General features: G+C 36.4%; 1 protein-coding gene across 1 annotated transcript; it reads right to left on the bottom strand.

Moving 5' to 3' along the window:
- Window positions 1-1,017: 1,017 nt before the first annotated feature.
- Window positions 1,018-25,051, bottom strand: LOC140986447 (tubulin-folding cofactor D). Its single transcript, XM_073454701.1, has 17 exons — window positions 24,782-25,051; window positions 23,300-23,847; window positions 22,779-22,881; window positions 22,074-22,250; window positions 21,415-21,606; window positions 21,080-21,196; window positions 19,897-20,001; window positions 16,684-16,854; window positions 16,361-16,576; window positions 14,448-14,646; window positions 13,258-13,463; window positions 12,947-13,171; window positions 12,277-12,828; window positions 11,939-12,202; window positions 11,236-11,280; window positions 2,199-2,384; window positions 1,018-1,562 (listed from the first exon to the last, which is right to left on the bottom strand). Exons 1-17 carry the CDS (start codon window positions 24,974-24,976, stop codon window positions 1,269-1,271), a joined length of 3,795 nt encoding a protein of 1,264 aa, XP_073310802.1. The 5' UTR covers window positions 24,977-25,051; the 3' UTR covers window positions 1,018-1,268.
- Between the last annotated feature and the right edge of the window lie 1,100 nt (window positions 25,052-26,151).

The raw sequence follows: 26,151 nt of genomic DNA on the forward strand, positions 1-26,151 counted from the left end.
CCCATACAAAGGAAGAGAGGGAAGAAATAGCAAAAAAACGTAAGTGATTGAGCAACCACATTGGTCGATTTACTTATGTGGTTAAAGTGCATGTATGCCTTGGTTGTATCCAATAAGGTTTCAAATTTCGGTGGCATTTGCTCCAACGTTGCTAAAGTCTATTTCTGAGTTCAAGACGACTTGTCGGAAGAAAATCTGTGTTATTTCATAGATCTGTAGCTTGTGATCTTATACAATCTGCACCCTTCTTTATTATTATTGTTACTCATTTTAAAGTTGTCTGATTTCTTTTTTCGTCTTTACAAAGACAACTAGGATTTTGATGTGATACACTCACTAAACAAATATCTTTTATTTAAAATATAAAAACATTGAGTCGTCCAAAATCTAACCTAATCCTAATCATTTTTAACTCGAAAAACTATTTTTCAAGCACAAGAAACTTCTATGAGACTATCACACAAATAAATTTTATGAGAGATTTTTGAACTAACCCGATTTATAAAAAAAATATTTTTTATATCGAAAGTAAAATTTTTAATTGCAAATATAGATCGAATCGATATGTCTCACGAATATAAATTCACAAACTATTTTCAAGTTATAACTAAAATTACTCATGTATCCTATTCACCAGGTGATATTGTAATGCCCCGAAAAAGTGAGGTGCTCGGGAAAATAAATCAAACGTTACTTTTTTAACAAAGATTATTAATAATTTAAAATTCATTATAATTGTATTATTTTCAAAATTTATTTGAAAATACATGAAATCAAGTAAAGGCATGTCTGTGTATTCTAATATGCGTTTAAAAATTGATTTTATATGCACAAAGTATAGAAAAACGTATATTTATATGATCAATGTATGCGGCTATTGCATACAAGCAGAAGCAGGCTTCTTTAGGTTGACTTTCGTCAAAGATATACTGAAAAATTAGTGGATTTAGTTAACGAGAAAGTTGGAGAGAAAAACATCGGGAAAATAATTAAAATAATTTAAAAAAAAAATATTGGAAGGATTCCAGAAAACCCACATTCAAACCAGAAATATCATAAAGATGTCTATAAATTCTCAGCCAAATACAAGTTTTAACCTATAAACAAGTTCAATATTATGATGTTTCATTTGACTAATTTTACTCCCAGAGAACGAAGCATTTTCAAGAACTTGGATAATGTTGCAACTGAGGAACAGCACAACAGACAAACAGGCAGAGCCTTGGTCTTGGACTACGTTGGAATCAGCATCAACCACGCGATAGATCCTAAAATCCAGCTGACCCTACCAACGATGAGTACAAAGCATTCTCATCTGCAGTTTTAGGGGTCTGATCCATAACCCTTTTGGGTTCTCCACGGCCTTCCTTTCCCATGACATAAGAGCTCACTAGATTTGCCATATTACAAAGCTGCACCTTTCTGTTTTTTGCTTCTTCTGCATCACCTTCCCAGCAAGTCTCAGTTATAATTTCAACAGCTCCATCGACTTTGTCATCTGCCACTAGATTTCCATTTTGCAGAAGGACCAAGTACGCTTGTTCAGCTGCAGACTTCCGAATCTAGAAGAGGGGAAGTAAAATCTGATGAGCAAAGGGGCTGGTTAACCAAAGAGAATTTATCATACTTGTTTCTCAAGCATTATATTTAATTCCACAACCTGAGTTGGGGTTGAATATCCGAATCAAACTCTATTGTTGTCTTTAATCTTGTTTTAAACCATATCAAGGAGGTAAAAGCTCCACTAGAACACAATACTCACGTGTATAGTTTATATAATATGTTAGAAAAGAGTTCCTAGACCAACTTATTTAGTGTGATTTCTTCCACAACTGGTTTGTAGGATTGAATTTGGCATGACGATAAGCTAAAAGTGACAAAACTATCAGATGAGTAGTTCTCAAAAAATGTAACATATAAAAGAACTGGTGACGTAAAAACAATTCAAAAACATTTAAAAATAAAAAATAAACATGTCGATCAAATTTGAGTAGCTTGTAAGCGCCAGTTCAACTAGGGATCGACTCAAAGAACTCAACTCAACCATCAAAATTGTCATACCATATAAATGTACAATGAGATTCATGAATGATCTAGTGGGTATCATTTGGAATAAATGGCCATAATGTAAGATCAACAAGTTGCGCTTTATGCAATTATTAAGAAACAAAATAACGTAAAGTCTGAGTAGTACAGACCTTTGGATACCGGTGGGCTAGGAAACTCAGTAGATCTGCAAATGCCCTCACGTTGATAGGATCTAATATTGAAGCAACATATCCAAGTATAGCAATTCCTGCATACAACTTAGAGAAGTCCTTTGATCCTCTCAGCTCTGTCGCAAGAGAATCCAAAACACCTAAGCAAAAGACTGGAGTCTGGTCCTGAAATTATAATATAGGATGCATTATTATTTGAGTCGTGCATACTCGACTGTTCATCAATTAAAAAGCCCCGTTAAAAACTAAATTGAGGACGAGATTAATGACAATAGACCGAAAAATTACAGGACGAGCATAGTTATTAAAAGTGTGTGCCTGGGTAAACAAGCGTGCCTCCGCCTAAGCGCGAGGCATTCGAGAGGCGCAGAAACTTGCGCTTTAAAGAAGTGGACTGATATTTTGTAGTTAAATAAAAATTAACTCAAGCTCAACCAATTTTGAAGCTCAATTAGCAAAGTTCATGACTAATTAATGATAAAAAAACCTATTGTTACTCATTTTGCAATATCAAGTTTAGATGTTCTCTATGCAAACTTTTGTTGCAATCTTCCCCCTATTGTCAGTCATTTTATTGAATATCATTATCTACAATGTTTCAGCTCCTTCCAGTATCACCATGATAAATCAAATGGTGTTTTTTAGTTGAATAAAAAAAAAACTAAAACAGAAAAAACAAGAAGACATTTTTGAAGAAAGATAAGCCAATAATACAGTTCACTGTAACACAAATATGTTTTCCATCACAAGGTAAATCCTTGTCATTCAATGATCTAATTTCTTCTACACTCATGACTCACCGTTATTTTGGAAGATAATGATGATATAGTTGAAGAAGATGAAGAGAAATTTAATGATTTAGATATTTGAAACTTTTTTCTTAATATATTATGAATTTATGACTACCTAATGAATTTTAGATGATTAATGTTTTTTTGTTATGATTTACGCTACATTATCTATTGATAAATTTTTATATATATTGTTTGCATCTTTGTGACAAATATTTAATTTATATAATATTATAGTGTAAATCATTTTATATACAAATGCACTTTCCTTCGATAAAGTGCGCACTTCGTCTTGCGCCTTGTGCCTCAGGCTCCAGGATACCTTAGCGCTTTAGTGCGTCTTGCGCCCTAAATAACTATGGGGAAGAGACCTAGTTGGATGAGTAGAAACAATTTCAAATTTCACAAGGAACATCATTTAAGCCCAAGTCTTTCTTTCTAAAACAAACTAGGATTATTTCTCTAGAAGGATTCAATTTGGATGAAGTATTTGAGTTTGGATTTCAAAATTATACGAATGTTGTACGTGCGCATTTGAAATATGTACTTGATACAAAGCTTAAATTAAGAAAGGATGAATTTGAAATCCCTATAAATCAACACATGCATACAATCAGAAACAGATTCACAATTATATATTTCAAATCCTAGTTCAAGTTAGTCAATCAAACCTCACCCAAAGGCCCGCATTCCGAGTTATGGATTTGAGTTACATGGGTTTAAAATCATTATTCAACTCCAGTGACTGTTTGTCAACAAAAACGAAGGTTTTAAAAAGCACAAAGTATGACAAAGTGTTATGGTAAAGTATTAAGCGTATAAACTCCAGCATGCTTGGCCGAAGTTCAAGTGTGACAAAGGAACTTTTTATTTCTATATAATTTTAATTATCTCAAACCAAAAGATAAATAAAAATAATACATAAACATAATAAAACTAACTGAAATGCATAAAAATTTAATATTTGGAGGAAATTAATGAAGTCAGGTCCTTTTAGAGGAAGATTTTCAGCTTGTTCAAAAATCAATTTGAAAGTTTTAAGAAATTTCATTTACTAACATTTTAAATTACTGTAATGTTATATTAAAACTAAAAAACAGATGTTTGATCAGATATTTTTTTTAATAGAAAACTAGAATTTTATTATAATAATGATAGAGTTTACAAAGTTAGTGGATAAGCGATCCACAAGACAACGCATTAATCAAGGATTTAGAATGACTTAATTATCAAATAAAATTCCAATCCCTAACTAGGTCCGATATGAGCAAATGATGAAACTGTGGCATGTTGGTCGTCCAACTCGCTACTCTGTATTTAATCTTCTCCCAAACTTCTTCCCACGACTCCTTTTTGTCATTGAAAATTCTGATGTTTCGCTCCATCCAAATCGACCAAAAAATACAGTGAACAACTATGTACCAAAAATTCCTACGATCCTTTCCTTTGAGAAATCCCGGCTCCATGAGAAACATGTCTTTCGAACTGCTGGAGAAAGTCCATTCGAATCCCAATTCTTGCATGACTTTAATCCAGATACGTGTCGTGAAAGAACAGTGCAACAGTAAATGGCATCGATTATCCTCATTTTCCTTACATAAGCTGCAGCATTGTGGACACAGAACACAGCGAGGCCATCTTTTTTGCAAAACATCACAAGTCTGCAATTTCTCCAAAGCGACGATCCAAGAGAAAACCTGAACCTTATGTGGGATTGGTACTTGCCAGATGTTAGAGTAGTAGGTGAATAAAGGAAAATTGCAGATGGGAAAAAATGAAGAATAAAGAGAAGAAACAGAAAAGACTCCAGAAGGATCCCCGACCCAAACCCGAACGTCCTCAGAACCCACAGTCAACCTAATTGAGTCTAAGACACCTAAAAGATGCTGAACTCTCCCAATTCGATTTGGTTAAACCCTCTTCTGAATCTCACATCCCATTGCCTGATAGATTGACCTTCAGAATCGATGACAGCATAAAAATTGCTAATTGGCTTATTAATAGACGTTGAGATAAGAAAGAGATGAGGAAAACGCTCTCGAAAAGACAACTCACCCACCCACTTATCCTCCCAGAAACAAATAAGATTCCCCCCTTTGAGCACCGTCTTAATCAATAGATGACAAGTCGAGTGAGAACGAGAGATAAACTTCCAAGGACTTCTAAAGGTCGAGTTCCTTGCCCTCCTGACTTCCCACCCATTATCTTGAAGTCCATAAATACCTGCCAAGACTTTTTTCCACAGAGAACATTTTTCCACGGCGCACCTCCACCACCATTTTCCTAAAAGCGCCAGATTCCTCAAACGAATATTACCCAATCCCAGACCTTCCCTATCTTTCGGTTTGCACACCTGTTCCCAATTGACGAGATGGCAATGTGTATCCCCATCAACACCATCCCACACAAAATCCCTCATCAATTTTTCCATTTGCTTTTCCACCCGATTCGGTACTTTCAAAAGAGACATGAAATAAATTGGCATCGCACTTAACACTGATTTTATCAGTGTTAATCGACCGCCTCTTGATAGAAATGACTTCTTCCAACTTGCAAGTTTTTTGGACATTTTTGACACCACTGGTTCCCAAAACTCAATGCTTCTCGGGTTGCCTCCCAATGGTGCCTCAAGGTATTTTATTGGCCACGGCTTTTTTTTGCACCCAATTGCTGACGCCAACCCATCAACCTCCTCCTCTGAAAAGTTCAACCCAACACAACGCTTTTTTCCAAGTTAATTTTAAATCCCGATTTGGTGCAGAACAATTTTAATAAATCCATCAGATTCATCATGTCTATCAGATTCGACAAAAAACAGTGTATCGTCTGCAAATTGAATATGTGAAATTTCGATTTTGCCTCTTCCGACCTCAAGTCCTCTCACAACGTTCTCTGTCTTAGCTTTATCCACCAAACTCCCCAAGCCATCAATAACTAGGTTAAATAGGAAAGGAGATAAAGAATCGCTTTGCCTGAGCCCTCTTTTCCCTTGAAACTTCCCTCTTGGTCGCCCATTGATAAATATCGAGAACGACACATTAGATACGCACCCCTTAATCCACATCCTCCACTTTTCCCCAAACCCTTTCTTTTGAAGCACAAAATCCAAAAATCTCCAATCGACTTTGTCGTAGGCCTTTTCCAAATCCACTTTCAATACCCAACCTTTTTTCTTTTTTTGTCTATACTCCTCTACAACTTCATTGGCGATTAGGCAACAATCTAGGATATGTCTTCCTTTTATGAATGCACATTGATTTTCTGCTATTGTTTTCCTCAATACTTTTTTCAACCTGTTCGTCAACAGTTTTGCCAAAATTTTGTACAAACTCGTTACGAGACTAATTGGTCTAAAATCTTTAATCCTCGTTGCTTCTTGTTTCTTTGGGATGAGGCAGATGTAAGTCTCGTTTGTAATTCCATTAACAATTCCTCCCTCAAAGAATTCAGCAAACACTTTCAATAAATTCGCTTTTACCGTGTCCCAATTCTTCTGGTAGAAAGCCAGAGTAAATCCATCCGGCCCTGGAGCTTTGAATCCATCACATTCGAACACCGCTCCTTTGATCTCATCCTCCGAAAAGGGCTGTTCCAGTTCTTCGGCCTCTATCATATCTATGGGGCTCCATTCCATCCCATCGAGACCCACTCCATCCCCTTCCGATTTCCTATAGAGATGTTTATAGAAACCGATGATTGAATTCTCAATGTTGACCTCATCTACGATCACTGATCCATCCTCCAACTCTATCTTATCTATCATTGCTCTGTTCCTTCGGTTATTCAATAATGAGTGAAAAAATTTTGAGTTTTGGTCCCCGTCTTTCAACCATCTCACTTTTGCTTTTTGACTCTCCATCTATAGCCATCTAATCAACATAATTTCCAACTCGCATCTAGCCTCTCTTCGCTCCTCATGTAAGTTATCTGACCAGTTTCCCACCGCCTCTCGCTCATCCAGCCATTTAATTTTATTTAACAGCTCTGTATTTCTGACGATTACATCTCCAAAAACCTCTTTATTCCACTTGGAAACTTCAGTTTTGATTTCTTTGAGTTTTTTCATAAACTTGTAACCGTCCCACCCTTGATAATTCCCACTGTTCCACCATGTGACGACTGACTCTTTAAACTTATTGTGTGACAACCAAACATTCTCGAATCTGAATGGAGCAGGACCCCATCTCAACTTAGTAGTGTCAAACATAATCGGGTGATGATCTGAGGTAATTCTGGGCAACACTGTCTGTCTGAACGTAGGGAACAAGTCCTTCCAACCCCCAGATATAAAGAATCTGTCTGATCTGCAGCATATTGGGATGGCCCTGAAATTTGACCAAGTGTACTTTGCATTAAGTAAAGGAGGATCGTGTCAACCCAGTTCCTCGATCAAACTATCAAAGCAAGACATACTGGTGGTATTTGAGGTGCTGTTCATCTTCTCGCCCAAGTTCCTGACCATGTTATCTCCTCCCAAGCACCACTTGTCCCCACAGATGGAATTCAAACCCGCTAATTCATCCCAAAACATTTCTCGATCTTTTGGTTTACATGGCCCGTAAATGGCTGAGAACCACCATTTAATTTCTTCTTTCCATCGGATTTGAATTGATACAGAAAAATCGCCAATCAAATTATCGCTTACCAGCACCACTCTAGGATCCCACATCACTAAAATACCTCATGATCTTCCCGCCGCGGGTAAGCTGACCCAGTCCAAAAATCTTGATTTCCATACACTTGCAACGAAACGACGGTCCACAACCATTCGCTTAGTTTCTAAAAGCACTACGATATCCGGATTTTCATTTCGTATAATCTTACGAACTAATTCCCTCCTCACTGCCCCTTCCCCCTAATATTTCACGAACAGATCTTCATAGCAAACGATTCAAACCCTTCGAAGACGATCTTTTCTCATAATTGATCCCACACCTCAGCCTTCCAAGTTCTCTGCTTAAACTGCTAGTTGGTTTTTTGATTCCTTCCGTCAATTTGTATTTAGGATTCACATCTGAAATCTTTCTTACAGCACTGAAATTGATCTCCACTTCGTTTCCTACGGAATTTTCTCTCTCGGGACCCAACTTGTCATCTTTCGTCGATTGCACTCCTAATAATCCACTAGACAACCCCAGAACAGAGAAAGACGCAGGTAGAATAGAATGAAGTTTGAATGAATGATTAAGAATCGAATTATGGAAGCTAGAAAGTACCTCACCCACAAAAGGTTTATCGTTTTCAATATCGGGTGGCTCTGTGTTAGGCAGAATTTCTTCCTCTTGTGAGAACAGCCCCTGAATGTCCACTTCGTCTTTGTCTGTGCTTGCCGAGTAATCTGACTGACAAGATAGTTGACTATCTTTTTTTTTATACATAAATTATAATAATAGTGTGGATTACAAAGGATAGTAATCCTAATAAATTAAATAAAAATTACAATAAAAACAGAGATCTTAAATCAACAACAGACATAATTCCAATCCCTAATCACATCCGCAATAAGTAAATGTTTGAACTCCGGTAACATCGTTGTCCATGTCGCGACCCTGAGTCTGATCTTTGCCCATACTTCGTCCAGAGACTCTGCCGAATCCGCAAACACTCTATTATTCCTTTCCAACCACAGAGTCCAAAAGATGCAGTGCACCGTCAAGAGCCAGAATCTGTTATTCCTTCTTTCGTCTGCCATAGTCATGTCCATGATAAACAAGTCCCGAGCCTTTCTTGGAAATGTCCAGTCGAAATGAAGTTCTCGCAGAACTCTTGTCCAAATTGCATGTGAAAAAGAACAGTGCACCAGAATATGATCTTGGTTCTCTTCATGTCTCCGGCATAGATTACACCATTGCGGTCTTAATGCGCAATCAGGCCACCTTTTCTGCAAGATGTCGCTAGTCGGTAGTTTCCCCAACGCCACTATCCACGAGAAGACTTGGACCTTGTGTGGGATCGGTATTTTCCAGATATTTTCATGGTATGGAAATGAAGGGAAAGCTGTAAGCGGGAAAAAAGAAGCATAGAAAGACCGAACAGAAAAAACCCCGACGGATCCCCCAACCACACTCTAAAATCAGTCGTACCATTCACCAACCTAACCGTTTCTAAAATCCCCAATAGTTCAGCAAATTCCTCCAATTCTTTGTAATATTTTGTCCACTTTTCTTCCCATGGAAGGAACTGCCGGCATGCTTTTTCCTGGTATCCTTTCTTTTACTTTGTTCATAGCCGCATTACCCTTCCTTTCTTCTTTCCTTTCCTTATGACAGCGTGTTGACTCCCTATGCTCTTCAATGGTCCTACGAATGTTGGAGTTGCCCCATCCCGCCGCAATCCGCTTACCATTAACCACGACTTGGGCATAAGTTTGTTTTTCGTAAATCTCGTAAGCTGTTAAATCGAAAGAATGAACCCAAATATTCAGATAATATGAGAGTTCCTCCTGATGAGAAGGCCACCAAACTGCTTTGTTAGCTTGGAACGGACATAGTTCAATTCTTCTCTTAACATCTTTACCTAAGGCCATTTCAATCTGCTCCCACGATACATTAACCCTTCCTTTGGTGACAATGAGGGCTTCATTCCATTTCCTTTCTATTTTATGCCTGCCGCTGACCTCTGTGACCTTCTCCAATCCTCGGCGGTGATCCCTTTCTTCCTTAAGCTTTGACTGGTTAACATGTGTAGCTCTGATTGGGGCTTTTCCGTGAAATTTAGTAGGTTGATCCAATCTCTGAGAATTCCCTGACAACATATTGATGAGGATGTTTGATATTCTCAACCATCCTCCTGAATTTAATCCACTTGGCACGATGATGATCTGTTTTTTCCCCAACATATTAAATCTGGAAATCTCTAGGAATCGTCCTCTCCTGTTTACAATTCTTTGTAAGATAACTATAGCATTTTTGCCCCTAAACCGATAGAAATCCGAGCCCGAGTGTGGATTGTGGATGAAATTCCTCAGTTTTGAGCTGAACCAAATAGCCTCATCTCGGTCTAAATCCAGTAGGTAGCTCGCATTTCTTGTTTTTTCAGACCACCGAAATGTTGAGCCTCCATTAACCATCCTCAATGAGAACATCTTGAACTCAATCTTGACCACTTCATCTCTATCCATTGGCTTAAAGATAGGTGATGATCGCCCACTGAACCTGGCTTGCATTACGAATAAGCAGCTGGAGAGGAAGAACGCTGCGCAAAATCAGAAGTTTGAGAACTGAATCACTGCGTCCAGAGTGGAGGTGAGGAAGATATCGAAAGGAACAAGAAGCAACTAAATGAGCACGGAAAGGCGAGCAAGTCGGAATCCCTGATTAACCGCTAACGGTGGTCGGTGCCGGAGCTGAAGAACTGGTACGAACGACAGTGATGTTTAGTGGAATTTGTTTATCGATTATGAATGCAGATCGATAGTAAGGATAACGGTTGAGAGAGAGCATTTTTTAAAAATTCTCTCTCTAGGGTTCATTTGCTTCTCGCATTTTCCTCAGACCCACTTCTTCAACATAGGGGACGTCCAAAGCATCCATCTGACTGGTCAATCGGGCATGATGTTTGATCAGATATTAATCACGCTCGATGCGGTCAACCATATGTTGACCACTTTATTTTTTCTTTTGGCCGAATCAAGGCCTTTTTGCCCATGCTTCATGCTTATTCCAATTTAAGAGCCACCTAAAATCATTTTTTAGAACATTGATAGAAACAAAGTTGAAGATTTGAAATTCCTTTCAATTTGAGGAAGTTGAAATTCATTCTAATAGTTATCATCTCAAATTCACAGATTCTCAATCCATGTTCATTTAGACTACTTGAAATCCAAACCTATCAAACCAAACACAGTCCAAGGTGCCCTGAAAAATTAGAAAACTACAGATACCTTACTAGAAAATATGACAGATGAGTGATATTAAGAACTGAAGTGCTGACAAACTAATATCCATTTTCATAAAAGGAAGCACGCGGACACCAAAAAGCAAATCAGGAATGGGGCATTATTCATATGCATGGAAAAGATACGACTAAGTACAAAAGCTTATTAGCCTGGATGTTTGTTTATCAAATAAATGAAGAGAAATGTCATCGTACTTCTTTTTTATGTAATAAAAACATTTGGAGTAATTAACAGACCAACTACAATAGTAAAACCGAGAGCTCAATCAAGCCAATGGAGAGAAAATAAATTCACAAAGTTCAAGAATTGAAGGAAGTAGCAGACTGACCTTCATGTTCAACAGTATTTTTTTGCTGAAAAGAATCTCTATAGTCTGATATAAAGATTAATGAGAAAGATTAGTTTTCAGGGAAACAAAGACAAAAAAATATGCGAGCATGAAGAGGAATTTCCAGAATATATTATAAAAATTAAACAAGGTGGGACAAGAATCTTAAATTGATTTCAATTATTAATATGATGGTGACTTTTTCACATTAAACGTTTTGTGAAACAAAATACTTCCAAACTTCAATTTTGTAGGCCATTAACCAGATGGCTTGTCTTTCAGTTTTTCCATTCAACTTTATCTATACATGCAAAACTTTAGAAGTGAGTTAGTTTACTCTTTGTATTGGTTCACAAAATTGATCAGTTATATTATTTGGGATTAAATTAGTAGCCTTCAGGGTTTTTCTTTTTGTTCTATGTATCTTGCTAATAGTTAGGTGGCTGTGCTATGGCATATTCCATAAAATCTGGTGTAAATGTACATATAAGTATTAGAAATAATAACGTTTTTTTCCCTTTATTGTTTTCAATACATAACTCTTTCCACCCTTTATTTTTTCTTGCTTCTTTTCTTCCTTTTTTCATCAGGGAGAGTGGTTGTAGCTTTGGCTGGAGTAATCAAAGGTCATTATGTGCCTTATATGGTTTAAACACTATAAATGTACCATTCACACTGAGACAATAAAGTTCAACCGCATTACCTTGAATGTGGGTATGATGACTCTGTCACATTTCCTGTACTGCTGAAGAACCCATAAAATGTCCTCCGAAAAACTAACAACTCTAGAGTCATCGTGGATTTCAGTTTCCGCACTCTGAAGATAGTCTAACAAAGCACCAAGAGATGCTTTTCTCAAAGAATCTTGCAGTCCGCCAATAGAAATGACCAATCCAGACACAAGATATTTACTATAACAACTAACTTGAAGTAGTTGAACAAAGCTAGGGAAAGAGAAAGATGGCATCTGTATAAAAAAATGGTATACATCAATAAACTGAAGAGTCGACATTCTACAAGAAATTTACGTTCTTGTCTTACCCCCAACTTGATATTGGCCTCGCTGCGAACCATACGTAGAAGAACTTCCCTTTCGGGTATATGTGGAACAAAAGTTGTTTCATTATGCAGAATCCTATGGAGAATCCTTGCCGCAGATTCTCTTAATTTGTCCATCTTCTCTACAGCCTGCTTTACAATGCTTCCAACTATTTTATTAGCCAAAATGGAATCAAAGTACGTGTTAGTCAAACCACTGTCTGAGCAATCTTTTTTGTGAAGTTCTGTAACCGATCTTTTTTCTTGCTCTATGGAGTCTCTTTTGCACAGAATATATGTGCACCTCTCAAGACCATCCATTGCAGCTTCACGAACCCAAGAACCTACGTCGCCCCTGTTATCAGTGGAGTAGTCATCCAGAGCTTTAAAAAGACTGTTCATCACTTCGTTCCTGATTAAAAGGAACAGGGACACCACATCTTCTCCATTAATGTAGCCAGACAATTTTTCGTCCTCAGTCAAGGTTTCACAAACAAATATGAGTCCTTTGACAGCATTCACACGTGCTTCAGCATCTCTATCTCCAGGATTCTCCTGGGAACACCAAAAAATTCAGACAGAAATTGTTGGTTAATCTTAGATGGCTGAGTTGCGCGTGGTTAGTAGAAACTTCAGATCTTATTTTCCCAGAAGCTAGAGCAACCAATTATACCTCAATTTCACATGAATTGCAGAGCTTTATTATCACAGATTTCCACCCTTTAACCAAAAATTCGAAAGGCAGGACACCTAGAGCTAGGGATGAGCCTCGTCTTGCAGCCACATTTGAATCAGCCAACTGCTCAAGATATTTTGACAATATATCATTGATTTCCTTGCCATCAGCGGATAAATAGTAGGCACTGATGTAATGTTTCAGGGCTTCAACAGCAACATTCTGAAAGATGTAGAAAATTAAGAATTAGGATGTATTATGAACAAGCGGTCTGAATCTACTAGAGGTTATTTAGTGAAAATAGAGACCTGTATGTGAGAATTAGGATGTCTTAAATTCTCATTAATGGCATCAAGCAAACGTTGTTTTACTTTTGCAGTCAAATATATTTGAGCTTGAGCGATGCAGTCAATGAAGCGAGAAACGGCAGAACGCATTATTTCTCCTCCTTTGCCACGATATAGCCGTGCTTTCTCAATGGCAGGAACTATACCAGCAGCAATTTTTTGCTTTTCTGAAACAAGAATCTTACAAGGTCAACTCTAAATTCACCCTCCTAAGTAAAGTTTCTGTTACAAATGCTAATTTCATATGAAAAAATGCCAAACACCACAAATGAACTTGTTATTTTTAGACATAGATTACAATTTTTAAAAAAATCACTCAGGCTCCCGGTCTGAGTCGAACCCAAAACCTGAACATTAGTAGACCAACTCTACAACTTAACTGTTACGTTTTCCCTCAGGATGATGGTCATGAATTTTATCAACCCCTTGAAGGAGGAAAAAAGGTTAATCATAACATACTGCAGCATTAATATTGTTAATAGGAGCTACATAAACTAAAGAAAACTTGATCATAAATGGAGAAAATTTTTGCCATCAAGAGATGATGGCTGGAATCGTTTTAGCTGCTTTAATCAAGACTTAATTATTAACAAAATGACTCTAAAGGCAGTAATGAAACTACAGCATATAACATATTTCCTTTACTTTTAGCAGCTGTATTAGTTCAATCTATTTAGTTCTACGCTTGTCTAGAAGAAAATATAAATAATACACCAACAAGCATTTCAACAAACATATAAGCAGAAAAATGAAAATAAGATTAAATATTTTTGCCTCAAGAGAAAATGGAGACGTCCTTGAAAAGAAATGCTGAAAATTGAAAAACCTGAACATGCTGCAACATGAAACACTTGCATAACATGTAGTTTCAAAGTTTTGAGCCATGCACAAAATAGTGAACAACATACTATCGATAAATTAGGCATGATTTGATTAGAAATGATTTGATCAGATTAAATATGTCATGATTTTATTTTATTGAAGTAATTTTAGGATTAGAATTATTTCCATATTTATGAGATTTGGTAGTGTAAGTTTCTTCTATTTAAGTGTGTATTAAGATTAGAATCATATATGAAAAATGAAGAGTAATTTTCTGCCTTTCTCCTTCATTTTCCTCGGTGCATTATTTATACATACTAATCACTTACCTTCAGAAAGGACATAGTTCAGCTCATTTAAAGCTAAAATGAGCTCTCCAGCAGCTAAAGTTGCACCATGCCGCATACATAAATCAGTTGATAGAGTACAAGGAACTAATCTCTCCAAAATCTTATTGGCAAAATAATCAGGCTCATATTTTACAAGAGCAGCGAGGGCACTGGCTGAAAGCTCTCTCAAAACTTTATCCTGCATATTTTGACATAAGTCGCATGCGTGTTACAGAAGCCAACCAGGACCAGCACCAACTTACATAGATAAGCAGATAAATAAGTTATTTATTTAAAAAAATTACAGATGTTACTAGTTCCATCAGTCAGGCTGAATCTAAGTATGAAATTCTCATTTTAAAGGGCGCTGCAATGAACTAAACAGAGTTGTAAACAAAGCAACTTAGTTAATTTTTATAGACAAATTAATAGACAGCTGTTCATACAGCTACTTTAGAATGATGTGAACTCATAAGATCCATTTGAGCAAGACAATGTTATTGCGTACCAGATATAAGACAGGCATATACACCTAGCTTAAACATGTCTTGAGAACAAGCTAGCACCATAAACACCCAGATACAGCATTTGAATGTACTCGAATGGGACTATATTTTCGAAGATATATTTGTTTCAGGCAAAGCACATAAAACCACTGCCTTGTAGACCCAACTTCACAAAATTCTCAACTTCACACGCTAGTAAAAAACTAAAGAACAAGCACTAAACTACTTAGTCAGCTGCAGAAATAGATATCAGAACATAAACAAACATCAGCCAGAAATTTTTTTGGGGTCTTTAATAACAAAGGTCAACTGCTGCAAGATAATGATCAAAACAGCAGTAACCAACTGGTAGTACAATGTGCTAACAGGAAGTTGAATAATGTACAAGAGCGTAAAGTATGTAAACTTTTTCAAAACCCATATGCCGCCAGCAAGGAAAGAACTTCAAAGATCAAAAGCACTTGATTGTAAACACAAAAAGACACAGATATGAAGGCGTCAACTAAAGGTGGCATTGATCTCGCATAAATTGTTTCAAAGTTCTTCAATGTAACTGAAAAAGAGCCTTGAGCAGAGCAGTCAAATGTTCTTATTTGAATAAAATTATATTAAATAAATGGAAATTTCCTGGAGTACTCTGTCCCAAGCTATTTGGTGCACCTTCCATTTGGCAATATCTCAAAAAAAGTCTCAAAGATGATAGACTCTGTGGCAAACTATTTAGTGCACCCTCCATTTTGAGATATCGTAAAAAATGTTTCAAAGATGACAAATGAAAGACGAAAAACATTTAGAATCCAACCAGAAAAATTGAGAACTGCAATCACGTAACTCGAGAAATTTGAATATGCAAGAGACTGGAGGGTAAAGAAAGATTTGAACTTTCAAGCTGAGCTGCTGAGTTAAGCCACAAAGACCGCAAAACTTGCAATTTTGCAAGTGGAAGTGTGAAAATAACCTCAGACAGAGAGTGTTAAGCAAATGAAGATCCAAACTTGTGAATAATACTGATCTTAATAAGGGTGATCTGATTTGGCTGAAAATAAATGTGGGAACAGAAGCACAAATAATTCACTTTGAACTCTTTTCATACCATCTTGGTGTCGTTAATTTGGATGAATAGATTTTTGTTTCAGTAAATATAATTAACTTACTTGTCCGTACCTTTTCGTGAAAGTGAGAATGATTATTGCATCGGCATATTGGCAAAAAGAAACAAAAAGGCCACATCATATGTGACCCCACGTCTAACTCCAACTCCAAAGCATATCATAAGAAAGAAAATGGAAAAGGATAGATCTTGCAATTCTCCATCCCAAGACACAATGTTCATTCAGGAATAAAAGATACATCATAACGAAGCGAGAATAATACATAAAAATAACACGCAGATCAGACTGTACATACCCAATGACAGATCTTACTTTGCAACAGTTCATTCACAAATTGATAAAGGTAACCATCGTATTGAGCAATGCAGACAGCAACGTGAAGATATGAGTTTGCTCGAGAAGAAAGTGCAAAATAATCAGCTGTGCTAACTATATCGATGCCATGAAGGAAATTTCCTTGCCTCCCAACATTTTCCTGGAAAGCAGCTGCTGCTGCTCTTCTGCAATTAACCTAAGCATTGTGCTCAAAGCTTAAAAATTATTGATATGACGAGCAGAAAAGGAAATATGAATATGATTGTCCTCTTAGCCAGAAAATTGTGCTATAAAGTTTAGCACCTCACGGTCATAGCAGGCGACTGTTAGAAGATGTGGTGAAAGCTGCTCCAGCACAGTTTTCATGTCTCTATGAGAATATGCACGACCAAATGCCCAGCAAACATAAGCAGCAGCATCACGCACATGAGATCCCACACTATGAGGTCCTCTTCGAATATCATAATGCAATGCCTGCAAGAGGAGTATTTATCAAACCTCTTTAGAAGGAAAAATATGAGCTTCAAGCGGAACATATTTATTCACCTTGAAGGAGAATTCCCCAAGTTGGTAAAACCAGCTCGACAGGAATGACAATTCAAGGGATATACGAAAATTTAATGTATTTGTCGCACATGAACAGTAAAAAAATGTCTGTAATATTTGATAATGCATAGAATTGCCACAGCACAGTGAAGTATACTAGAGGTGTAATAGTCCATTTAAGGGACAGGTAATTAATTACACTCATTTAAGGGACAGGTAAAATTTGCCACTATCGGTTCTGAAAGCTTTCCGAGGTGTCTATAGAAGTAATTCTGCATTGTCCAACTGAGATGTATTGCAGTGGCAGCATGCGTCTCAACATTTGGAATGCAAGGAATCGAGCTCTTTTTGAAGAAGAAATGTTGTGTCCCGAGGATATCATTTGGAAAATCAAGATCCTTACTATTTGATGTTCGCCAAGTCATCTAGATATAGGCTTTTGATTGTATTATTATTATTTATGTATGTTGTGCGTGGATATGATCATCTTTGCTTGTTTCTAGAACCGGGGTATGCCCCATGCAGTTGGTGATGGTATCGTTGGTTCTATTTGTTCGATATTTTCTGTCTCCTTGGGATGTCCAATTTCACTAAAAAAAATTGCCACACCACATTGAATTTGATTAGGTGCAACGATCAATTCAAGGGACAGGTGAAAGGTTTACCTCAAAATTTCTTGTTATAGAAAAGGAGTAACTATAGAATATCATTCTAGAGGAAGTATTCAATGTTGGGAAATTATATCGCACTCTCTTTTTATCAAAGCTGAAAAGCTTTTGATTTTGGGATACAATAACTGAAGGAATTGAGCTCTATTTATAACTAATTCTCTCGTTCAGTTTTATAAAAAAAAATACGATGTGGGATGTGGTTTTTTTATTATTTTATTTAATGTGGGCCCCACCACATTAAATAAATCTCACCTAACAATTATCCCACTTGAAGACTTGATTTCAATCATGTCTTCACACCATCAGTGCAGCAGCACATACCTCCTTTGTTAGTCCAGGAGATCAACTGAAGTCAAACACAACTTCAGTTTTTCAATGATAACAGTCTTCGTGAGCATATCGGCTGGATTCTTGCTTCCAGGAATCTTCTCAAGCTAATTTATTTATCAAACTGGAAGTCATACAAAGTGTTCCAGTTTTCTTTCATCGAACAACAATCATGGCTCCCTTTTTCACTTTCCAAAAACCATCACCAAAGGTCACCTTATGACCTTCGTCGTCAAACTGTCACACTGAAATCAGATTGTGTGTCAATTTTGGTATATGCCTTACTTTGTTGATTTTTCGGACAAATCCATTTGTCATACTCATCCGGATATCACCCATACCAATTATTTCCAAAGGTTTTCCATCAGCCAGGAAAACTTTTCTGTAATCTCCCGCAATGTAATTATTGAATACATCACGATTACCAGTGGTATGAAACGAAGCCCCCGAGTCCATAACCCAAGAATCAACCGGGCTTTCCATGGATAGTAATAGAGCATCATGTACCTCCTCAATAACAACATTAGCGTCGTTCTTTGTTGATTTGCAATTCTTTTTCAAGTGACCATTCTCACCACAGCTCCAGCAGTTCACATTCTTTTCAAATGTGTTATTGTCTTTTTCATTTCTTGACACCAAGTATTTCTTTGTACCGCTTGCTACCATCATGTTCTAACCGGTACTCCCACTTGCTATGTAAAACGTTTTTACCTTCAGGAAGTTCTGACAACTCCCACATGTGATTGGATGACAGTGAATCCATCACATCTTCCATGGTTAACTCTCACTGTTTAAAAGGTCTCATAAACATCCGATTTATTTTTCACAAATTAAACCCAAAATTTCCTGCTCGAATCGTCAACAGTAGTGGCATAATATCTTGAGTGATCTCCAAGGGATGTCACAGGAGATGGTCTACATACATCAGTATGGACCAGCTCCAAATCCGTCGATTTCGGTTCTCTGACCTCTTTTGAAAAGCTCACATTTTTCTGCTTTCCAAAAAATACAGCTTCACACAACCTGTGTTCAACGATCTTTAATTCCGGTAGCTTTCCGTTTAAAACAAGCATTTTCATTCCCTTCTCACTCGTATCCCCAAGCTACTATACTATAGACTTGAATTAGCTTGAGAAGATTCTTAGAATCAAGAATCCAGCTGATATGCTCACGAAAACTGTTATCATTGAAAAACTGAACTTGTGTTTGACTTCAGTTGGTCTCCTGGACTAACAAAAGAGGTATGAGCTGCTGCACTGATGGTGTGAAGACATGATTGGAATCAAGTCTTCAAGTAGGAGAATTGTTAGAGGAGATTTATTTAATGGCGTGGGGCCCACATTAAATAAAATAATAAAAAAACCACATCTCACATCGTATTTTTTTATAAAACTGAACGAGAGAATTAGTTATAAATAGAACTCAATTCCTTCAGTTATTGTATCCCAAAATCAAAAGCTTTTCAGCTTTGATAACAAGATAGTGCATAGAAAAAAAAGTGTATTTTTTTCTTGAGTGCGGGAATTCTCTTGTGTGAGTTAGAGAAATTATTTTCTCGGTATACTCGGGTTGAGAGTGAGAAATATTGAGTGTATTGGTGTATACACTTGTAATATTTCTTCTAGTTATAAAAGTTGCAGTGTTCCGTGGACGTAACCTATATTGGGTGAACCACGTAAATCTTTGTATTTTTTTTGGTTATTTTATTCCACAATTTTTGGATATTATATTATCATCGTGGTCGGCATCGCTTGAGTATAATTTCCCAACATTCAAAACATAAGCCCAGGTAAGTGTTGCATTAAAGACCGAAAGAGAATACAAAAACTGGCAACCTTGACATGATATACAGAAGCAATTAAATAAATGGATGCACCATAAGTAAAAGGTGGGAGAGAGGGAGGAGCATAGGAGAAAAGAGATGTGTAAGTCACAGCAAAACTTAAACTATCCCATGAAGAGGAAGCTTAACCTTCACAATTACTGGAACTACTTTAGAAAGACTGGTAGGTAAGAGCAATCCTCTACGCGCCAATTCTGCCAATGCCAAGCATCCACCATGCCATGAACCATCTCCCTGCAACATGACAATGCATAAACAATCCTGATGAAAGAATAAGTCATAACTATGCCATTATTCTCTTAGATGCCCTGATAATACTGAGCTACATAGTGAATAAACAATGACAACACATCTTACCTGTTTTACAAGTGGTTTATATGTGTATGGCATGATAAATCAAATACACCAATCCTGAGCTGAAAATTTTTCTTTCTTAACCCAGTTCGGGTTTCTGGTTCTTCCAATTTTAAGTATAATATTGCATCTCAATTTAAAACCGCCTTGTTGGAATGGCCAACTTGACATTATTTCCTAACTTAGGAAACAATTTCTTCTCTGTTCATGCTATTCATCAAATGAGATTTCATCTGACCATTCTCTATTCTCCTAATCACACTAAAAACTATAAATTATTCAGATTTACAGTCAACCACTTCAATCAGTTTTAATTTTTTTCGCTGCTGGGGCTCCTCGTGAAGAACTAGCATCCCAACCATTCTCTAGAATAAATGTTCTACTAAAACCAACATTAGGGTTTGTAGTCATGAGCTGATGCAAACTAATCATCAACTAAATATTAGATATAGATAGCACTGGTGGCTCATCCAGAAAATGGACAGATATATGGAGGTAGAGGGCAGAGGGATGGAAAACAACCAAAACATAAAAAAAATTGAAACAGGTAATCCATCCTTTCCTAAGATCTCTAGTATTTACCCATCCATGTATAATTAAAACACAAAACAATACATTCATTTTGGGTTAAATAAACAAAATGACATCAAATAAAACTGAAGCCTAGGTTATCTATCACATTGGGTTGCCATACTCATAGTGGACGGTAGTTTCAATTGAAAATTATCGATCACCCAATTATGTACTTCAACCAGATTTACTCTTACGAATTTTCAAACGAGTTGTGGTATTCTGCAGGTTTTGCACAATATAGTTTCATTTAAATTTCATGATAGTGTTTCCAAAAGAAAATATCTAATCAATAAATGAATTTATATTTAATTATGCAGTGCACAAAAAATCATCCCATAAAAATTGAAAAACACCTGTAAAATTGAAGAAAAAATTGCCTCTATACCTCACCAGGGGAAAAAAGCTCCAAAACAGATGACAGGACTTCATCTGAAAGACAATATGTTAACCGTGACGTAACGCGACCAATACCTTTAGCAGCAGACCATCGTACAACAGTGTCCTACATACGAAAACAGAGCACAAACTAAATATATCAAGAACACAGCTATTGCAATCACGCGATGAGATGAATAACGTTACTTCTACACACTTACGCTATATATATAAACATCAAAAGAAAAGAGTGAGATGATACATCATATCGTAACTATCCATGAACAAACCACCTCAAAATATGCGATGTGGTCAGAGCAGTTGAATCTCATCCTCTAAACATACCGTGTCTCTCAATCCTGCCAATAATAGTTCGATAATATCTTCTAAGATTTCTGGAACATCCATCTGTTCCTCTTCAAGGCAGCTTGTATCTTCAGAGAGATTACAACTTCCAATATTCACAGAATGACTTTCTTGATTACCATCTTGTTTCACTTTTGAAGAAATACTATCTCCCACAGTGCTGTTACTACCCTGAATGAAATGCAAAAATAAAGGGATATATTATTTTAAAAACTCAGGAAAGTATTGTAACAGAAACCAAAGATTTGTTCGAATGAAAAAACACTTTCAGATATTTCCTTGCAAGAAAAAGTTAATTTAAGTAATTGATAAGCACAAAACTGAATCTTAGTCAACAAATGCAAAAATGTTTTGTTAGTCTCAAACATCAAGCAACTAACAATGCAAAGAAACTGCTGTTGAAATTAAACTGGAGTCAAAGAGAAGAAACTAGAAAAAAAATTACATCAGAATTTAACATAGAGTGCAGAAACTTGAAACGATCCTCCGATATAATTTTATTCCTTATAGAATCAATGTTGTGGCTATATACAGATGCACTGAGTCAGCAGTCAAAGATAGGGAATACAGATAAAATTATAACTATTTTCCCTTCCACGAAGAAGGAATGGCATAGATTTCTATTTATCTTATCTTACCACATATCGCCATGCTGGTGAACGATGAGGCAAGCAAGTAAGTCCAATCCGTTGAGTTAGCTTTACTAGATACTTGCGAAGTAATGAACTTCGAGAAGCAGTAGGAGACTTCATCAAAGCCGATGTGTCATTCCATAAAATTGGAACCACATTCAATAACACTGGAGGGCTACCAGCCTGCATTTAAGGAAAAGTACTCAATAAACAAGACCGTTGCATTCTGATTGGAAGGAGGGATCAGCAACAAATATTATTATGATCATTATTTACAATACTGGAGCAAAACAGCGTTCAAGTTGATCCTTGATCAACTATGGTAGTAATGAACAAAAAAGCTAGCATGTGAAAAGAAACTTTTTTAGAAATTCATTCTTTTGCACAGGTCTAGACCTTCTTTTGGTGCAATTCCAAATCACAAGACCACTTTTACACTGTTTTTGTCAAATTCCTTTTCCAAAGTGAACAGCAAAAGTTTCATTGTGATTTTTATTTTGACTAGCAAAAGAACTATAAGTGAAAGAAATTCCAATTTTCGTACACATGTAATTAACATTATAAAAAATTAGAACCAATAATCAGTGGAAATTGGCCCCTGAGTAAAGCCAGTTTAATACATATATCTTGATCGTCGGGACTGAAAATAATGGACTTCTTATCTCGCATAAAAAATTAGTAAAGAAAATTACATGCCAAGTTAAAATTAACCTTGAAAATGGCAGCAAGAGCTTCCACTACTCCTAATAATAGGAAATGATCTCTCACAGTGTCCTCCATGGATGAGAGAATTTCATGTGACCAGTCAATAAAGCTGAAAGAAAACAAATAAAGCTAAAGAAATAAGTCAGAGCATCTTTATATGACATGATATATTTGTTGATAGTCACTTCAGTGTTGTATAATCTATTTAGGTTGCTTTTGGTAATCTTCCTTCTGAGGAACATGAAAATGAGCTCCACTTGGTTTAAACGAAACAACTAACTCTGGTTCTCAGAGTTGGATTAATCTTAAAAGAAATCAACAATAAGTCCAAACCCTTTTTGAATATAAAACTTTGAAATGATAATTGGCAAAAGGCACAAAAACTTAGGCAAGGATTTTTCTCAATCATATCATTAGTGTTATACGTACAGAAATCAATTAAAAGGTTCATGGTTCCACTCTTACAAAATGAATTTACATGCACTTGACAAAATGGTTCATGTTTGCCACTGACAATGATAAAACACCTGGTAAATGCCTTCGACATATCCGGGCGTGTTAAAAGCTTAGACAGCAGCAATCCAGCCATGGTGCGCATAGGTCCTGCATTTGATAAATAGTCTTTACATAGTCCTAAAATCCTCATCACTAATGGAGGCAGCTCATCTCTGCCAGCATAACTGTCATTGGCTATACTAGTATCAACAGAGGATATATCAAAAGGAATCAAAACTAATATAGAAAGCCACAGCAATGTGATGCACTTTGTCTCCATCTCTCCAGTACTCTCTTGCCTCAATGCTGTTGCAGCACCTGAATCATGGCACTTCTTCAAAAGAGCTACAGCAAGTTCTAAATCAGAAACCTGATGGGGGAAGAACTTGAGAACGGACTTGTACCCACAGACAGTTACCAGGGAATAAAGTACGATACATATAGGTTTGAGTAGCTCGAGAATTTCATCAGAGGTGACCCCTAATTCGGCAGTTCTTGTGCGAACAATTGACATCAGAGGTGAAACTATAAGCTCAAGATAAGGCTCTACCAGTTGCCCTTGCTCTTGGTATTTGTCCATCTGCACAAAATAACCTTACGATAAGTAAGGCATTTGCCCAAACTCCATTACATGTGACAAAAATCAGAGTTCAATAGCCAACCATTTGTAAGCAATCTTACTTGCACTAAAATCCATCACCTGCGAAATACTAATGCTCCCATTCAAATTTTGTAACAAACATTAAGACTATACAATAAATGTGTCCATGATGTCAATTCTATCAAAATTACCACAATCTTCAGATAAAACAGTATTTAGTAGGTGCAAAACACAATTATATCTCATTCAATGCAAATTGTGAAAACTAACATGGAATCAGAAATAATGCCAGGGGCTCAGAAATACAATTTTTTTAAGTGATCTCGTAGAGGATATATTAATTTGAACAAACATATCTGTTACATCATCAAACTTCTTACTCTCTTTCTCCATCTAAATACTAAAGGGTCCAAGATTCTTCCCCATCAACCACATAATTCAGTCACAATCCGGTGTGACAAAGTAGTAAGCACCGAAGCTTCAGAGCCTTACATATACACATCAATAACACAGTCTCGGCCGTTTGAATGGGTGATTAAGTTCGGCAACTAAAAAAAAATATAAATAAATACTAGTTGTAAGTATTATGCCGTACATTTCATACTTCATACAGAAAAAAATGTCCAAATAAACAAACTTTTCTTAGAAGCAAATAAGCACATGCTTCACCAATGTAACTCTCAAGTAAATTTACTTCTGACCAAATTTATTCGACATTTAATCCAAAAAGGAAATTAAAATGCAACTTATTTTCCATTTTTTAGTCGAAGAACACACTTTTCACATATCAATCAGTTAACCCAACACAGCAATGACGCAACACGCATTACAACATCAAACTAAGCTATAGTCGAAGATTGTAATTCCAATAGTGTAAGCTTGAAGTATAGTTTGTAAAGAGAATGAAGCATACAATAGACCGGATCTTGTAAGCGGCAGAGAGATCCGAGAAGCGGCGGGCGGAAACGACGTCGTCGAGGATGGACCTTACGGTGTTCCATTCAATGAGGAAGTATTTGAGCAGAATCGTTTCTTTGGAAGCAAGCTCGTCGTCTTCTTCTGCTTGAAATGCTACTGATACAGATATTGGCTCCTCCGCCATCACCATTTTCGAGCTCTGATCGCTGCCACTGGCCGTCGGTCGTACTTTGGGAAGTCTGGGAGGTTCAAATAATAAATTTCATTCCCCTTGCCAGCATACCATATAAAATTCCCATAATTCACATTAAAAAAATAAAAAAAAATCTATTAAATTATTATTATTATGTTGATATTTTCAAAAATAATTATTTATAGTACATTAAATTAAAAGGAGTGGGACCCGTTGAGATGCTCAAATTTTATTAAAATTCATAACTAGTCAAATCGCATCCGACCTAATATATTTCATCCCACCGTATACTTATTTCATCCCACCGTATACTTAATTTAATTATTATGTTATATATATGAATGCATAAGCTTGTCATTATGGCAGGAAACGAATCGAACTTATTCGCGAATTTTTTGAGATGACTCCATAAATATTTCATTTATATTTGAATTTATTGAACTCGAGCATGTTGATCTTTTTCGACCTGAACTTGAGTCAAAATTATTTTGTTCGATAGTTTACGAGATGCTCGTAAGCCTTAATACTTTATTAATATAATATAATTATCATATATTAAATATATATACATTTCTAGTTTTCACACTTTTCGAACATTCAAACTTTCATTCTCAAACTTTGTTATCCTAACGAATAGATCTGAAGTTTTCGAGTCAAACTCGAACTCGAATATCCTTTCGAACCAAACTCAAGCAAAAATTAAAAAAAATTTCGAGATTCAATAGAGCTCGAATTCGGATATGCTTAATTCGAGCTTAATTGTAATGTCTGCTCATTTTAAAATTCTACTGAACATTTTTTTAAAAGCTCACATTTTCAAAATAACATTTAAAATAATCGTAATTATCTGACCGTAAAAATAGTGCAGTTTAAATTAATCAAACTCATCCAAAATCATACGTAAACATAAACGAGTAAAAATCTTAAAATCATCAACGTATGAAAATGTTCATCCACTCTCAAATCTCATAAAGCGTAATGCGGAAAACATGTGGTCTTCGGGTCGTGTCACCGAACCAGGTCTGCCTACTCAGAGTTCGGCACCTCCAGTCCCCTCATCATCTAGCTCACCTGCATCACACACGCCTAATGAGTCTGAAAACTCAACACACATGTACCATAAGTAAAAAGTACATATACTTATCATGCAGCAGTGAAAAATATCGTAATCA

Source organism: Primulina huaijiensis, chromosome 10 (genome assembly GCF_012295235.1).
Source record: "Primulina huaijiensis isolate GDHJ02 chromosome 10, ASM1229523v2, whole genome shotgun sequence".
Classification (NCBI taxonomy): domain Eukaryota; kingdom Viridiplantae; phylum Streptophyta; class Magnoliopsida; order Lamiales; family Gesneriaceae; genus Primulina; species Primulina huaijiensis.

Coding starts and splice junctions, on each gene's coding strand:
- LOC140986447 (XM_073454701.1), bottom strand. CDS start 24,976: ATGGTGATGGCGGAGGAGCCAATATCTGTATCAGTAGCATTTCAAGCA. Junction 13,464..14,447: donor GAACTATGTCCTTTCTGAAG/GTAAGTGATTAG, acceptor TTCTTGTTTCAG/AAAAGCAAAAAATTGCTGCT. Junction 12,829..12,946: donor GCAATTCATGTGAAATTGAG/GTATAATTGGTT, acceptor TGGTGTTCCCAG/GAGAATCCTGGAGATAGAGA.